At 43.2% G+C, this 17,510-nt stretch overlaps 1 protein-coding gene across 2 annotated transcripts in view; it reads right to left on the reverse strand.

Moving 5' to 3' along the window:
- Positions 1–17,510, reverse strand: part of OPHN1 (oligophrenin 1) — an 832,681-nt gene that overhangs the window by 46,529 nt on the left and 768,642 nt on the right. For both annotated transcript variants that reach the window (XM_056809750.1, XM_056809751.1), the window contains exon 19: positions 2,247–2,394. In XM_056809750.1, the coding sequence (XP_056665728.1) occupies positions 2,247–2,394 (148 nt within the window). The remainder of the gene's footprint in view (positions 1–2,246; positions 2,395–17,510) is intronic.

Genomic DNA, 17,510 nt, shown 5'->3' on the forward strand with positions numbered 1-17,510 from the left:
CTGTGAGACCCGCCCTCCCCCCCAATTACCTGAGAGAGCATGGTGGAAGTTATTGCTTTAGTTGGTTGGACAGAGGGGTGGGACATGCAAAGAATGTTCTCCAGTGCTGGGAAGAAGGGGTACAGAGCAGTGCCAATATTTTGCCAATGCTGATATAAGTTGTCAGCATAAAAAGGCAACAAGACATGGGTTGAACCATTCTGAATGGCAATTTGGAACTCTTCCTGCCCTTTGACCTAGCTATACCCTGCTGGGTTTATACCCCAAAGAGATCATAAGGAAAAAGACTTGTACAAGAACATTCATAGCTGCGCTCTTTGTGGTGGCAAAAAATTTGGAAAATGAGGGGATGCCCTTCAATTGGGCTGAAGAAATTGTGGCATATGATGGTGATGGAATACTGTTGGGTTCAAAGGAATGATGAACTGGAGGGATTCCATGTGAACTGGAACAACCTCCACGAATGGATGCAGAGTAAAAGGAGAACATTGTACACAGACACTGTGGCACAATCCAATGTAATGGACTTCTCCATTAGTGGCAATGCAATGACCCAGAACAATTCTGAAGGACTCATGAAAAAGAACACTATTCACATCCAGAGAAAGAACTGTGGGAGCAGAAACGCAGAGGAAAAACAACTGCTTGATCACATGGTTCAATGGGGATATGATTGGGGATGTAGGCTCTAAATGACCACCCTAGTGTAAATATTAATAATATCAAAATAGGTTTTGATCAATGACACATGTAAAACCCAGTGGAATTATGCATTAGCTAAGGGAGGGGGGTGGGAGGAGGGGAGGGAAAGAACATGAATCATGGAACCATGGAAAAGATATTCTAAATTAATTAAATAAAAATTTCCAAATAAACAAAATTTTTAATTAAAAAAAACAAGACCTGGGTCAAATCCCTGCTTCTGATAAGAAATATTAAATTACAAAAATGGAAAGTTGCATATACTGTTGGTTGTCATCATTCTATTATATGCTTTGGCTTGGTTTTTTTTTTAATCGAGTTTTTTTTTTAATATTTTTCCATGATTCCATGATTCATGTTGTCTCCCTGCCCTCTTCCCTCCCCCCTTCTGGTGCTGACAAGCAATTACACTGGGTTATACATATATTATCACCTGATACCTATTTCTGTATTATTCATATTTGTAACAGTCACCTTTCAAAACCAAACCCCCAAATCATATATCCATACAAGTGATAAATCATATGCACTTCTACTAGTAGCAAAGCCCATTACACTGGATTGTTCCACAGTGTTTTACTTTCTGTGTACAATGTTTTCCTGGTTCTGCTCATTTCACTCTGCATCAGTTCATGGAGGTCTTTCCAGTTCCTATAGAAAGCAAACTGTTCATCACTCCTTTCAGCACAATAGTGTTCTGTCACCAACAGATACCACACTTTGTTCAGCCATTCCCCAATCGAGGGACACCCAGTCATTTTCCAATTTTTTACCACCACAAAAAGGGTGACTGAATATTTTGTACAAACATTTTTATGTCTTTGTGGTACAAACCTAGTAGTGGTATTACTGGATCAAAGGACAGGAATTCTTTTAAATGCCTTTGGACATAATTCCAAATTGTTTGGCTGATCTTTTTATGGAAAGGAGCTATATTTGTGTGGTCAGGGAGTGGGAGTATTAATAGTGGTGGGCACTTTACTAAGTCTCAGGCCCTCTACCCGTCTCTCTCTCTCTCTCTCTCTCTCTCTCTCTCTCTCTCTCTCTCTCTCTCTCTCTCTCTCTCTCTCTCTCTCTCTCTCTCATGTTTTTTGAAAACCCTTACCTTCTATCTATCTTAGAATTGATACTAAGGATTGATTCCAAGGCAGAAGAGCTGAAAGGGCTAGGTGACTTGAGTCAAGTGACTTGCCCAGGGTCACACAGTTAGGAATCATCTGAGGCTAGATTTGAATCTAAGTCCTACTGACTTCTATGCCTGGTGCTCTAACCACTGAGAAATCTAGCAGCTCCTCTAATTTGTTTTACTATGTTACAGGCACCAGCCTGTCAAGATATCAAATCCTTAACTGGCCTCTGGAGAAAGAACAGCAGGTTCAATTCTGTCACAGAGGTGGCTGGCTGTCTTACTAGGCCTTCTGAGAGTCAAGTTGGACTATGAACTTCTGACACTTCTTTTGTTGTTTTAGGAACAGGAGAAATAAGTAGTTCCCTCTGCTTGGCCAAAGAAGGCCAGTCACTGCTCAGAAGCTGCTGGTACTGACCTTCATTTTCTTCCACTGAAGAAGTATAGAAAACGGTCCTTTCCCTCAGTGGGCGCTTAGAAATAGTGATGGGCTTGTGTCTTCTTGCTGTCACCCTGGGAGGAGGCACCGGGGGTGCAGCATTATCTTCTGGTGGGCCCGAATAGATCTGTGGGGTAAAAAGATCCAGGAACCATTGAGAAAGGTTTTGATTCATAGAACTGTTTAGAACTGGACTTCAGAAACTACCATTTTACAAGCCGAATTATTGGAAAGATCTTCTTTACTAGTAAGCCAGAATCTGGGTCTCTGAACTTTCCCCAGTATATCTGAAACTTGTTTGGTGGCTGCCCTGAAAGAAAGGTGAAGGAAGACCGTGGTCACAGGCATCAGGCATATGGCACACAGCTGAATCTAATTGTTCAATCTGTTACCCAGTGTCAGGATTGGTGCCAAATGTTCCCCTAGCACCAGACAGACCCAAATGGAGGCAAGGCCACTCCCACCAGTTCACACCATCAAGACCCACCCTTTGGTTGGTTGATTGATTAAGTAAGCAAAGCCCCCGGAGAACCACAGGGAATGAACTCATAGATCCCTGACACCATGCCTCAAAGACTGCTTCTACCAAAAGGCATCATTCTCCAATGGGGAAAATCTAGAAGTCTTCCCACCAAGATCAGTGATAAAACAAAGCTGGCCACTGTCCCCACTATAACTCAATATAGTTACGAAAGGGCTGGCTGTGACAGTAAGACAAGAAAAAAGGGATTGAAGGAATGAGCAGACATTGAAGACAAAAGTCTCCTTTGATAAGGGACAATCTTATCAATTTTTGCAGAAAGTATGATATTTTACTTAGAGAAGCCTAGCAATTCAACTAAAAATTGATAGAAATCATTAAGTAGGAGGATATAAAATAAACCCAGTAGCGGATCATCGTCCTTTTTATTCTGACAGAGAGAAATGCATCTATATCCAGCAGTCATAAAAAATTTCACTCAAAATAGCTAGAGATTATATAAAATATCTGGGAGTCTACCAACAAGGCACCTACGGGAGTATGCGATGTATAGAATATATGTGGAATATGACTATAACTGTAAGTGCTTTTTTACTGAAATAAAGGAAGATTTAGTCATCGAAGAGTCATTGATTGCCTGGTACATGGTGGGCACTTAATAAATGTTTATTAAACTAGACTAAGATGAATTGATTCATCATGGTTGGGTCATGCTAATATAATCAAAATGATAATATTACCTGTTTGTGCAAAATAACCAAAGGATTCATTAGAAAGGATACATGAAATAATAACAGAACTCATCTGGAGAATCAAAAGGTCAAAGAATCTCAAATGAATAATCCAAAGAGGTAGGAATCAAGAGTATCTAGAAATATTAAATCTTGAACCGCAATACAGAGTAGTAATCAGCAAAACAATTTGGTACTGGCTAAGAAAAAAAGTTGACCAGTGTTAAAAGTTGATTAGATACTTCCTAGTTGTATGACCCTGGGCAAGTCATTTAACCACAACTGCTCTTCTACATTGGAAAACCAGTATTTGTTTCGATTCTACGACAGAAGGTAAGGGTTTAAAAAAAGTTCATCAGTGGAATAGATTAGGTTGGCAAGACTCAGAAGCAAGTGAATGCAATAGCATGATAGTCAATAAACACAAAGACACCAATTATTGGGCAAAGAACTTTGTATTTGACAAAAATTCCCCATAAAAATTGATCTAAGAGAAATTAGGCAAAAACCAGCATGTCATAGCTACACCACAATCAGCTCTAAACGGATATGTGATCTTGATAGGAAAGGTCGCTTCATAGACAAATTAGGGGGGTAGGGAAGGAGATATAAAGTCCAGACAGGAAATTCCAAGACTAAAAAGGGTCAGAGAGGATCATAGGAGATAAGTTAGATAATCTGGATGGTATAAAATTGAAAAGCTTTGGCCCAACAGGACCAATGATGTCAGAATCAGAAGAGAAACAGTTATCTGGGGGAGAACGAAGCCTTTTGTAGTAAAATTCTCTGAAAAAGGTCCTGTATCAAAAATATATATCATCAATCAGAATTTATTATGAGTCTACCATGTGCCAGGAACTGTGCTAAGTGCTAGGGAGACAAAAAGTGGCAAAAGACAGTCCCTGCCCTCAAGGAGCTCCCAATCTAATGGAGGAGACAACAAACAAACCTACCTCACATCTACATCATAGCTTGGTGGAGGTGACCATTAATTTCCTTTGTGAAAAATAGACTCGAATACAGGACTACAATCCCCATGAGCCTTTGCTCCACTTCCCCAGAATGCCTTGTAATCTCACCTGGGCCGAGATCGAGAAGGGATTTAAGCTCATTCAAGGCTTTTGAGAAGGCTCTTGGCTTCTTTTGGATTTGCGTTTTGGAGCAGGCGCGTCTCTTGCGTGATGTGAGGTTATTTTGTCTAGGCCTCTGGCCTAGGCACATGTTTCTTACTTGTATATTCTTTAATCTTTAACCTTTAATAAACCTCTAAAAAATATAATACTCCTTGCAGAGAGAAACTAATTTCCACCTGCCTCAGATGCCTCAGTCTCCCTATCTCCCCTAAATTTTAATCTTTACACCTTGAAGATCCAGCAATGCCCCTAGTAGGCAGAGAGTATGAAGAGAGAAAAGAGAGGGAAAGGACCATTTCATGATCTAGGGGGTGTAGCAATAGAGCACCAGCCTTGGAGTCAAGTCGATCTGAGTTCAAATTCTGCCTCACATATTTAATTCCCAGCTATGTGACCCTTAAGCAAATCAGTTACAATTTCTGGATTGTATTTTTTTTACCTGTAAGATAGTGTTTGTTGGGTAAAGATCCCTCTCTGGCTCCAAGGCTCTAATCCTAGGATCTACATCTATGAAATATTTCCAGTAGCACCTCTGCTGTGGCAAAGAACTGGCAGCAAAGTGGGGTGCCCATTGACTGTGGAATGGCTGAACAAACGAAGACACCTGAGTATGATGGGATACTATGGAGCCATAAGAAAAGAGGAAAAGCAGATTCAGAGAAACCTAGGAAGGTTCCCTATGAACGGGGTCAGAATCGGGAGAACAATGTAGATGATAACAGCATTTCAGAGCCAAGCAACTCGGAAAGACTAAAGAACTCTGATCAAAGCCACCCAATGCCAGGACTCCAGAAGCCAGCCCCCGTCTTCTGAAAGAGAAGCGATCTCTTGCTTGACTATACATATTTAAACCGATGGCTCAAAAGACCCCCAGAGCTAGAGCTAGAAGGGGCATCAAAGACCATCTCATCTAGCCCCCTCATTCAACAGAGGAGGAAACTGAGGCTCAAAAGGGGAAGGGATTTTCTGAAGGCCATATGTAAAAAGCATCAGAGGCAGGTTTTGAACCCTGTTCCTCTGATTGCAGATCCAATGCTCTTCCCACTATACTTCCCTCCTCTCTCATCCAGGGAAGACTTTACAAGGCAAGGTTTTTATTTGGGGAGAGAAGGGCATGTTCTGGGTGATAGTGATGACTCTCAATGAAAAATTTAAACAACACAGAGAAGAGAGCAGGAAAGAAAAGATAACATGGTAAATTTGATATATACTTTTAAAAAAGCTAAATGTAGAAGTAACTAGGTAACAAAGTGGATAGAATACCAGGTCTGCAATCAGAAGGGCCTGGGTTCAAATTTGACCTCAGATACTTCCTAGCTGTATGACCTTGGGCAAATCATTTCATCCCCAATTCCCAGCCCTTACCACTTTTTTGCCCTGGAACCAATACATAGTATTGATTCTAAGATGGAAGGTGAGGATTTAAAAGAAATCTAGAAGGCAGGTAGGTGGCTCAGTGGATAGAAAGCCAGGCCTAGAGACAGGAGGACTTGGGTTCGAATCGAGTTGTCTCTCCCACCAGTGTATTTATGGCTTTATTTGGGGGTTTTGATTATGTGTGCTCTTACAACAATGACCAATGCGGAAGTGTGTTTTGTACGACAATAAAAATTAAATATAAAAAAATGAGCACAAGGAGCTCAGAAAAACCTGGAAAGATGTTTATGAACGGAAGCAGAGTAAAATGAGCAGAACCAGGAGAACATTGAATACAGTGACAAGGATACAATGAAAACTGTGAATGACTGAGGGGGGAGAGGGTGACCCAATGCAGCAATCCAAAACAATCCCAAAGGGTTCATGACAAAAAAGGCCATTCAATTCCAGAGAAGGAACTGACGGAGTCTGAAACTTTTTTCACTTTATTTTTGTTTGCATTTCCTTCACATAAGGATTAATATGGGAAAATGTTTTACAGGATTATACATTTAAAATCTATATGAAACTGCTTACCATCTTGGAGGCAGGGAAAAGGAGGGAGAGAATGTGAGGTTCAAAATTCTTTTTAAAATGCTGGAAGCTGCTTTTACAAGTAATTAAAAAAAATAAAATGAAGACACTAAAAAATGAAATGAGAAAATCTGGCCTCAGACACTTCCCAGCTGTGTGACCTTGGGCAAGTCATTTGACCCCCCTCATCTAGCCCTTACTGTCCTTCTGCCTTGGAACCAATACCCAGTACTGATTCTAAGACAGAAAGTGAGGGGTTTTTTTAAAGCTACACATGGTAGATTCCCAGTTTCAGTCCTTCTTTGCAAATAGAGATGTTTGTATCTGTTGATGTCTTGCAATTTCATAATAAAAAATTAATATTCCAAAAAGGAATACTCTCAGCCTTTCTTCCATGAGAAGTGCTCTGCTCATTACCTCTTTGTAAGCCCAGAGGAGGAGTGAGATAATTTCCAAATCGCCTGCATCCTTATCCTTTTGGAAACCATATTAATGAGGCCTTGGCTAGTCGCTGCCCCTTCCAAAGTAACCTTCCCTAGATGCGGTTTTTTAAGTTTTCTTTTCTTTGCTATTTTCTCCCTTTCCTCTGCCAGGACCAAATATAAATGCCTAGAATCGTAACCTGAGGCACGTGCAGATTCCAGTTGTGGGCTTTAGAATTTTCCAGGTGATTTGTTGGCTTACTGCCTCCCTAGTCCCCTCTGGGACTTTTTGTTGTTTGGTCATTTCGATCAGGTCTAACTCTTCATGACTCTCTTTTTGAGTTTTCTTGGCAAAGACACTAGAGCGATTTGCCATTTCCTTTTCCAAATGAGAAAACTGAGGTCAACAAGGTGAAGTGACTTGCCCAGGGTCACACAGCTTGAAAGTGTCTGAGGCCAGATTAGAATTCAGGTCTCCCTAACTCTATTCACTTTGCCTTCCAGGTGTCCTGTGATTTCCAGTCCACTTATCGACTGCCAAAAGGGCACAGTGATCTTCCAATAGGAAGAGAGAGGTAGGATGAGATGCCAAAAAGAATACTCAATTGGGTACCCAAAGGTACGGATTCTCGCCCCAGCTCAAACACTAGCTATGAATGGGTTGGACGAAAGTGTTCTGGAAAGCCCCCTCTGGCTGTGATACTATAACATTTCATGGTCTAACATCTGGGTCTTGCCTAATATCTATACTGAAAGGAATCAATTAAAAGATTAAATACCTACAATGTGCCAAGTACCTAGACCTAAAATACAAAAATGAGAGTTCCTGAAACTTTCAAGGGAGGAACTAAGAAGTTCTACTAGGAAGACAAAACACATAGAGAGGATTGGTATCCGGGGAAGGGAGTCCTGGTTTGGGGAATTACAGAAATGATGAAGAGAGCTTCCAAGCAGGACAGCTAGACAGCTCAGTGGATCGAGAGCCAGACTTGGACATGGAAAGTCCTGGGTTCAAATCCAACCAATTCTAAATATCAATTCTAAGACAGAAGTTAAGGGTTTAAGAAAAAGGGGAGAGAGAGAGCTTTAGGGAAACAGATGTTTTCAGTAGCAATGATTATTCTGATATGATTATTCTTCTCAGAGCAAGAAGGGGAAATTGGAAGCAGGGGTGGAGAAGATGGGGTGGGGAGAAGAGTTTAAAATCCTCAGAATACAGAGGTCCAATTCAACTGTGATACTCTCTACATTTTAAGGTCCCACTTAGCTGTGAAATTCTAGGTTTACATTTATTTGATGTTTTATGGTTTACAAAGCACTTTCCAGGGTTTCTGGGAGAATCACATGAGATAATATAAAGCCCCTTCCAAACTTTTGAGCTCTATATAAATGTAAGATGTTATTATTTACCCACTAGTTGGAAGAGCTCATATATAAACACAAGAAAAATTAAGTTGTTAAATAATGAGACAGGAGATAAACAACAGATGATATCATAAGGCAGCACAGGGCTGTGTCTCTGCAGATGACTCCCAAATTGCCATCTCCCACCCTCTTCTTTCCTCAGAGTTGAAGTCCTGTATCACCAACTGCCTCTTAGATATCTCCAACTGCATATCCCCTGGGTTCTTCCAACTCAAGTATGTCTAAAACAGGATTCATCATCTCTCTATGAAAGCCTCATTAGTAATATGGGAATTAGGGGAACCCCCAATTTCTGTATTACTATTGAGAGGGCAAGCACCCTTCCAGTTGCCCAGGTTCACAAACCTGGTGTTCTCTGTTGTCATCGTCATTGTCATCGTCATTGTCATTCTGCTTTCACTTGCATCCTTCCTATTTTCCCACTCACACCATAAGCATCTAAATTCAACTCTTTTCACTGGGGAACAATGCATTGTCCTCTTCACTGGTTTCTCAGCTTCTAGGCTTCTTCTTTGTTATGAAATTGATTTGCCTACAGCACAGGTCTTATCCCCCTTCACTCAAAAATTCTGCTGACTCCTCCAAGGATCCCCATATCTAGACCTGGCTTTCAGTCTACTGAATCACCTAACTGTCCCCCAGGAGAATTCTTAATAACTTTCTCCTGGAGATGGTTCATGGATAGTGGCAAATAAAAGAAAAACTATTCATGTATTTTTAACACCTCACATTCCATCTTAGAATTAATACCATGTATCAGCTCCAAGGCAGAAGAGTGGTAAGGGCTAGGCAATGGAGGTTCAGTGACTGTCCCAGGGTCACACAAGCTAGGAAGTGTCTGAGGCCAGATTGGGATCCAGAACCACCTGTTTCTAGGCCTGGCTCTCTATCCACTGAGCCACCCAGCTGCCTCCCAAATCTCTCATATTAATTTCAACCCTTTTGGAAACCGCAGCTGCACAAAGCACACATTCCAGCTGCCATTCACTGCTGCAGAGCCTGTCCTCCAATTAGTCTAAGTATTGAAACAATTGTTGAAATGAAGAAGGGCGACAACTCTTTGACTCTCCGATATTAAATTCTCAAGGAGGGATTTTCCCTCTGAGATAATCCCTCGAGGGAAAGAATTCTTCAAAGAAAACCCCCAAAGCACACAGAACAAACAGATGGAGGATTGTAGGAATCTGAAGTCCAAACACTGCTTCTCCTCATCAAGAAGCAAACAAAGAAGATGCTGGTAATTGAGCAAAAATGGACATCTGCTATTAGCTCAACTTCTGTTTGTCAGTTAATGGCCAATAAATAAATGTATGTGTATATTTTCATTTGAATGAAGAGTTCTTCTTTCCTTTCTTTTCCAAGCCCAGATGAAAACTGGAAAAATAAAAAAGGCCCAACAGGCATGGAAGGATCCCCAGTGCTCTCTGTTTGCACCTAAAGGAGGCTTATTTCAAAGGGCAAGAGAAACTCTCTGTTGCCTAGAGGCAAATTTGACAAGGAATTTTAAAAATAGATAGATTTGGGGGCAGCAAGGTGGCTCAGTGAATAGAGAGTCAGGTCTGGAGCCTGAAGGCTCCAATCTGGCCTCAGACACTTCCCAGCTGGGTGACCCTGGGCAAGTCACTTAACCTCTACTGCTCTTCTGCCTTGGAGCCAATACACAGTATTGATTCTAAGATAGAAGATAAGGGGTTTTAAAAAAGGTGGAAATAGTTCCAAGCTGAGGAACCCCTCTCCAGATGCTGGAAATTTGAGGCTATCCGAAGACTGCTTCCAGCTAGTTCAAAGTGGGTTTAGGGATATCTTTTCCCATCAGGCTATGCAACAGAACTGCATGGTTCTTGATGGCTTGCCCCACAAGGGAAAGAAAGCATTGTTCTGTGGATAGCTCTGGGGCCAAGCAATAGATCAAGTCCCTGCCAGAGACCAGGAAAGCTGACCTTCCTGGAGCTTCGGAAGGAGTGGGTGGGAACCCTGGGAAAGCAGAGCTCAGGGACTGCTGGGAAAGACGGTTTTGGAAAGGTAACTGATGGGGGATCCATTCTCGCGGAGCCACAATCTTTCCTTAGATCAGGAATTGGCAGGATAGTGAGTCAGCTGTCGCCCCCCCCCCCCCAGTATCAGACCTAGCTGAGGGCAAGCCCAGCTTAGTCGGGTCAGGGTAGCTAAGGCTCACACGCCCCCAACTGCTCCAGACAGAATGTAGCCCTGAGGCTAAATCAAAGAAATAAGTATCTAAAGCATGATTCAAATTTATAAAGAGCCCTGTCGGCAGCCCGAGCCAAGAAAGAGCTGAATTTACAGCCCGATGACTCGACTGGGATTCGGGCTGCTGCTGTGGGACTGGGCAAGTGTCTTAACCTCTCTGGGCTTCAAAATGGCGGAAGATGGCTTTTTGGGTGCTATTCTGAGGGCTGAGATCTAGAAGTGAGTGGCCTGAGGGATGATCTAGGGCTCTGCGTCCACTAAGCACAAGGCCTTGAAGGTTACAGCTGCTGGGAAGCACATCATTGGTGCTTTCTTTGGAAGACCATTAGTGATGTGACCAGACCTTTGTCCAGTTGCCACTAAGCAGAGAACGGATGGAAGCTTAGTAACGGAGTACAAAGTACTGGACTGGAGAGGAGTGGGAGGCACGGAAGTGTACAAAGAAGAATAAAACTGAACACAAGCCCTGCCCTCAGTGTTCACTGAGCTGATCTCAGGGGCTTCATGGAGAAATAACCCCTGGAATCTTCATGATTTATATTTTTGGTGGGAAGACCTGGGATTAAATGCTCCCTCTAGCATTGCTACCTGTATGACCTTAGATTAGTCCCTTCCCCTCCCTTGGGCCTCAGTTTCTTCCTTTGTAAAACAAGAGAGTTGGACTCAATGATTTCTGAGGCCCCTCAGCTTTAGAGCCAATATTCTATGTGTGATCTTGGGCAGGTCATTCTCCTCTTTGGACCTCAAGTTTCCTCCTCTATAAAGAGAGAGGGGTTCAACACAATGGCCTTTATGGGTCTTTTTTGCCCCTCACCTTCCATCTTAAAATCAACACTGTATGTGGGTTTGAAGGCTGAAGAGTGGTCAGGGCTAGGCAGTGGGAATTCAGTGACTTGCCCAGGGCCACCCAGCTAGGAAGTGTCCAAGGCCAGATTTGAAGCCTTTCATCTCTGGGCCGGGCTCTCCATCCATGGAGCCACCCAACTGCTCCCTTTATGGGTCTTTTTAGCTCTAGAACCAGGTTATAAAAACAAACTCTTGGATCAAGATGGCACAGAAGAAGAGTGCCAGTTTTTCCCCCATGGGAGGAGAGAGAAGAGGAACACACCTCTGGGCTTTCCTTGGCCCAAGGAGGGACACCTTGGGCCTCTTTACCTCTGACAATAACCTCTGAAAGGGTCCTTGCAGGTTCTCACATCACCCTCTCATCAAGAGATCTACACACCTAGAGGATCAATACTAGGTTGGAAAGAGAAAGCCATATCCCAGGATCCATCTTGTGCTGCTGGGGTGTTAACCTCACCTTCCATCTTAGTCACTACTGGGTATTGGTTCCAAGGCAGAACACTGGTCAGGGCTAGGCCATGGGAGTCAAGTGACTTGTCCAGGACAACCCAGCTGGGGAGTGTCTGAAGATACATTTGAATCCAGGACTTCTGGCTCTAGGCCTGACTCTCAATCCACTGAGCTACCCAGTGGCCCCAACCCACCACAACTGATTCTTAAAGAAAGCTATTGACTTGAAAGGTGGGAGGCTGGGGGAGAGGCAGGTGAAGGCAGAATATCATATAGTATACAGAGGATGCCAGCCTTACTGGAGAAAGAGGAATAAATGAGGGCAGGGAGAGAATGAGGCTGTGTATCCATATGGGTGCGTCTACACTTGGGGGGTGAACAGAACAGGAAGTGCTTCAAGTGAGTCTGACAAATTTCAACTGGATAGGCTAAGGAGTCCCTATTGAGCAGCTGAATGCCTTTTCTTTTCTTTCTTTCCTTCTTTCTTTCTTTTTCTCTTTCCTTCTTTCTCTTTCTCTCTCCTTCTTTGTTCTCTTTTTCTTTTTCTCTTTCCTTCTTTCTCTTTCTCTCTCCTTCTTTGTTCTCTTTTTCTGTTTCTCTCTTTCTCATTGTTTCTTTCTTTGTTTCTTTCTCTCTTTCCTTCTTTCCTTTTTTTGTTCTCTTTTTCTTTCTTTCTCTCTTTCTCATTGTTTCTTTGTTTCTTTTTCTCTTTCTCTCTTTCCTTCTTTCTCTTTCCTTCTTTCTTTCCTTCTTTTGTTCTCTTTTTCTTTCTTTCTCTCTTTCTTTCTCATTGTTTGTTTTTTCTCTTTCCTTCTTTCTCTTTCTCTCTCTTTCCTTCTTTCTTTCCTTCCTTTGTTCTCTTTTTCTTTCTTTCTCTCTTTCTCATTGTTTCTTTCTTTGTTTCTTTTTCTCTTTCCTTCTTTCTCTCTGTTCTTCTTTATTTCCTTCTTTTGTTCTCTTTTTCTTTCTTTCTCATTGTTTCTTTCTCTCTTTGTTTCATTCTTTTTCTTTCTGTTTTTCTTTCTCTTTCTTTCTTCCCCTTCCTTCCTTCCTTCCTTCCTTCCTTCCTTCCTTCCTTCCTTCCTTCCTTCCTTCCTTCCTTCCTTCCTTCCTTCCTTCCTTCCTTCCTTCCTTCCTTCCTTCCTTCCTTCCTTCCTTCCTTCCTCTCTCTCTCTCCCTTTCTTTCTCTCTCTTCCCCCCTCTCAAATAACCCTTACCTTCTATCTGAGAATCACTACTATCTATTGGTTCCATGGCAGAAGAGCTTTAAGTAGGCTAGGCAATGGGGGTTAAGTGCCATGCCCAGGGTAATTCAGCTAGGAAGAGCCTGAGGCCAAGTGCGAATCCAGGATCTCCTGTCTCTCTCTACCCATTGAGCCATCTAGCTGCCCTTGGCTGGATTTTGATTTTAGCCTTGCACTTTCCTTCTAATCTCTGCCTTGGTAACAGCTTAGCCTGCAGACATCCTCTATGAGAGGATCAAGGAAGAAAACGAGGCCGACACGCCACTCACAATCCCAGGAGGAATCCCTCTTTAGGCTAGAATCCCCATTTTTAGTTCAGATTGGACTCAGAGAGGTTTAGCCCTGACAGTCCCTCTCAGCTCTCCTGTAGGGCCACCAACAGCACTAAAGCCAATGAAGCACTGAGTTGGGGTCTAGGTCAGAGCTGGGGGGGGGAAACATGTCCCCTCTTGGTGGTCCTGAGGGTCTCTTTACTTCAGGCAGGAGCATTTCAAGCTCCTTTGGAACCATCCCCACTCTTGAAAGCCAGGGGTGTCTTGAGTAGTCAGCTAGTTCTCCCCAAAAGCCTATTTCAAGGCTGAAATATTGGATTTTCAAAAATAAGCCTCAGGGGCAGCTGGGCAGCTCAGTGGATAGAGCTCCAGGCCTAGAGACAGGAGGTCCTGGGTTCAAATCTGACCTCTGACACTTCCCAACTGTGTGACCTGGGCAAGTCACTTAGCCCCCATAGCCTGGCCCTTACCACTTAGTACACAGTATTGATTCCAAGACAGAAGGTGACGGTTTTTTTAAAAGTAAAAATAATAAAAAACAAGCCTCAAATGACTATAAATCTAAGCAGCAGGACTCAAGCCAGGAAGTCCCACTTGCACTCTGGTCAAGGACCCACTTAGCCATCCGGACTCACAGAATCACCAAGTCTGTCTTTAAAAAGAAACGTGTGGGAGCACCAAGGTGCCTCAGTAGATAGTTTGGCCTGCAGAGAGGAGGCCCTGGGTTCCAATATAGCCTCAGACCCTTCCCAGCTGTGTGCTCCTGGACAAGTCACTTCATTCTCATTGCCCAGCCCTGACCACTCTTCTGCCTTGGAACTAATACTCGGCGATTCTAAGACAGAAGGAAAGAGTTAAAAAAAAAACCCAGCTGCACAAGATGGATCCTTGGATATGGATTTCTTTACCCAGTTGCCTTGACCTACCACTCTTCTGTCTTGGAACTTATAATTTGTATCAATTCTAGGATAGAAGGTAAGGATTAAAAAAGAATCTAGGGGGTGGTTGGGTGGCTTGGTGGACAGAGAGACAGGCCTTGAGCCAGGAGGTCCTGGATTCAAGTTTGGTCTGAGTGAGACATGTCCTAGCTGGGTGACCCTGGGCAAGTCACTTTACCCCACTGCCTAGCCCTTACCAGTCTTCTGCCTTGGAACCAATGCTTAGTATGAATTCTAAGACAGAAGGTGAGAGGAAGGAAGGAAGGAAGGAAGGAAGGAAGGAAGGAAGGAAGGAAGGAAGGAAGGAAGGAAGGAAGGAAGGAAGGAAGGAAGGAAGGAAGGAAGGAAGGAAGGAAGGAAGGAAGGAAGGAAGGAAGGAAGGGAGGGAGGGAGGGAGGGAGGGAGGGAGGGAGGGAGGGAGGGAGGGAGGGAGGGAGGGAGGGAGGGAGGAAGGAAGGAAGGAAGGAAGGAAGGAAGGAAGGAAGGAAGGAAGGAAGGAAGGAAGGAAGGAAGGAAGGAAGGAAGGAAGGAAGGAAGGAAGGAAGGAAGGAAGGAAGGAAGGAAGGAAGGAAGGAAGGAAGGAAGGAAGGAAGGAAGGAAGGAAGGAAGGGAGGGAGGGAGGGAGGGAGGGAGGGAGGGAGGGAGGGAGGGAGGGAGGAAGGAAGGAAGGAAGGAAGGAAGGAAGGAAGGAAGGAAGGAAGGAATGTATGCATAGAGGTCCTTTGGATTATTCACTCTGTTACAGAATTTTCTTTTGCTTTGGGGGAGAGAGAGGAGAGTCAAACAAAGAAAACATCCTTTCTCCATGACATTGGCCACAAAAGGCCTGCTAAGAAAAGAATCTTAGTGTTTCAAACTGCTCAAAAAAAAGGCGTGATGGGCTCAATTAAGGTAACATGGCAAATGTATGTATCAAGAGCTTATTGGGTGCCAGATGGGAGGGTTAAGAGCAGGAAGCCCCTAATATTTGTCAGAGAAACTCCACTTTCGAATCCACTATCACCCAGTTTGGCAGGAAGTAGCAGAAGCTAGGTGGCGCTGCAATGGACAGAGCACTGGCCCTGAAGTCAGGAAGATTCCTCTTCCCAAATGTAAATCTGGCTTCAAACATTTACTCAACTGTGTAACCCTGGGCAAGTCACTTCAACCTGCTTGCCTCAGTTTCCTCATCTGTCAAATGAGCTAGAGAAAGGAAATGGCCAACCACTCTAGTATCTCTGCCAAGAAAACTCCAAATGGGGTCACCAAGAGTTGGACATGACTGAACAACAATAACCAATAAGGCTTCAAACATTTACTAGCTGTGTGACCCTGGATGAGTCACTTTCACCCTGCTTGCCTCCGTTTCCTCATCTATAAAAATGAATTGAAGAAGGAAATGGCAAACCACTCTAGAATCTCTGCCAAGGAAACCCAAATGAGGCCACCAAAGTTAGAAAAGACTGAAAACCTACTGAACAATGATAAAATCAACATTATTAGATAGTCATATTTGTACCAACACTGATGTTCTAGAGTCTGCAGAGAAAGGAGGAGTGAGAGAGCTGAGGCCAACAAGTTCACTGTTTCACCTCCCTGGTCCTTAGCTACATTTCCAAGGTATCTGACCTTCTCTGATATTAACCCAAGCTGATCTCACCTCATATCTGCCTTCTAAGACCTGGGAATGCCCAAGTCTCTGATTCTTCCCCTTCTTCCTCGATTTTGGATTATCCCAAAGAGGCAGTTTAATACAAAGAACTGAGCACCAATTGAAGTCAAAGAACTCAGATTCAAATCCTACCACTGACATATAACTGTGTGGCAAATCACCTCACCTCCTGAGGCCTCAGTTTCCTTCTCTGTAATAAAACCAGGGGGTTGGACCAGTTTCCTTTTAGCTCTAAATCTACTTTGCCACAAGAGTTTCCTGTAGGCCAACCACAGCTTTTCAAAAGGCATAATTGTGAAGTTTCTATGCCCTAGTATGTGGTCAGTCTTTGTATATGTACCACGTGCTGCTGAAAAGAAGGTGTATTCCTTTTGTCCCTATTCCATTTTCTCCCTATATCTATTAGCTCTAACTTTTCTAACATTTCATTCACTTTCCTTACTTCTCACTTATTTATATTTTGTTTAGATTTACCTAGTTCTGACAGGGGAAGGTTGAGGTCTCCCACTACTATGACCTTTTCCTTCCATTTCCTCCTTGAACGCCTTTAATTTTTCCTGTGCCATTTAGTGCATATACATTAAGTACTGATATTACTCCATTGTCTATACTACCTTTTATCCAGATGTAATTTTCTCCTTCATCTCTTTTAATCAGATCTGTTTTTGCTTTAGCTTTGTCTGAGATCATGACTGCTACTCCTGCTTTTTTGCCTCAGTTGAAGCCCAATAGATTCTGCTCCAGTCTCTTACAGGCTCGTACCTTGAGAACATTATGGAGTCTTACTTGCCAAAGTAAGGCTATGCTTTCTCTTGGTCAAGCTGCTTTGGGATCAGGGTGTCAGGAAGAGACACAACGAATTCCAATCCTCTAGAGAATGCCTCCACCCACTCACAGTGGGAAAGCAAGTGACCAAACCCAGGAAGGATTAGGGAATGCCATCGCTCAAAGGCCATACCTTGTTCTCCACTAACCCCAGGGAGTAGTGACCCTGTTTTCAACATGACTTGTATTGGAAAGAGTCAGAGGGCCTGGGTTTGAATCCTGCCTTGTTCCATGACCTGGGGCAACTTTCTGGACCTCCTTATGGGAAAAATGAAGAAGGCTGGCCCCAATGGTCTCTCAGGGCCTCGCCAGATCTAAATATTCCAACCAGGGATGAGAGAAGGGGAAGAATTCCCCTTCTCTGAACAACTCCCTTCTGACCACCATGATCTGCATACTCCCCATCATCAGAGACATAACTCATGTTTCCTGGAACTTTATGGCTTAAGGAGAATGTGGGAAGTTAACTGAGTTAGGATTGAAAATTTCAAGCTATCTTCTCTAAGGTTCACGGTGACTAACGAACCCTCGGCAACATTTCTGTCTTAATAATCTACCACTTTATAGTCATTTGATGCAGACTCATTTCAAAGGTTTGCTGAATCCCAGGCTAAATCTGTACTAGCCTATGAGAATGTAGAGACTAATCGAATGCTACTTTTAATAT

This window comes from Monodelphis domestica, chromosome X (assembly GCF_027887165.1).
Source record: "Monodelphis domestica isolate mMonDom1 chromosome X, mMonDom1.pri, whole genome shotgun sequence".
Lineage (NCBI taxonomy): Eukaryota > Metazoa > Chordata > Mammalia > Didelphimorphia > Didelphidae > Monodelphis > Monodelphis domestica.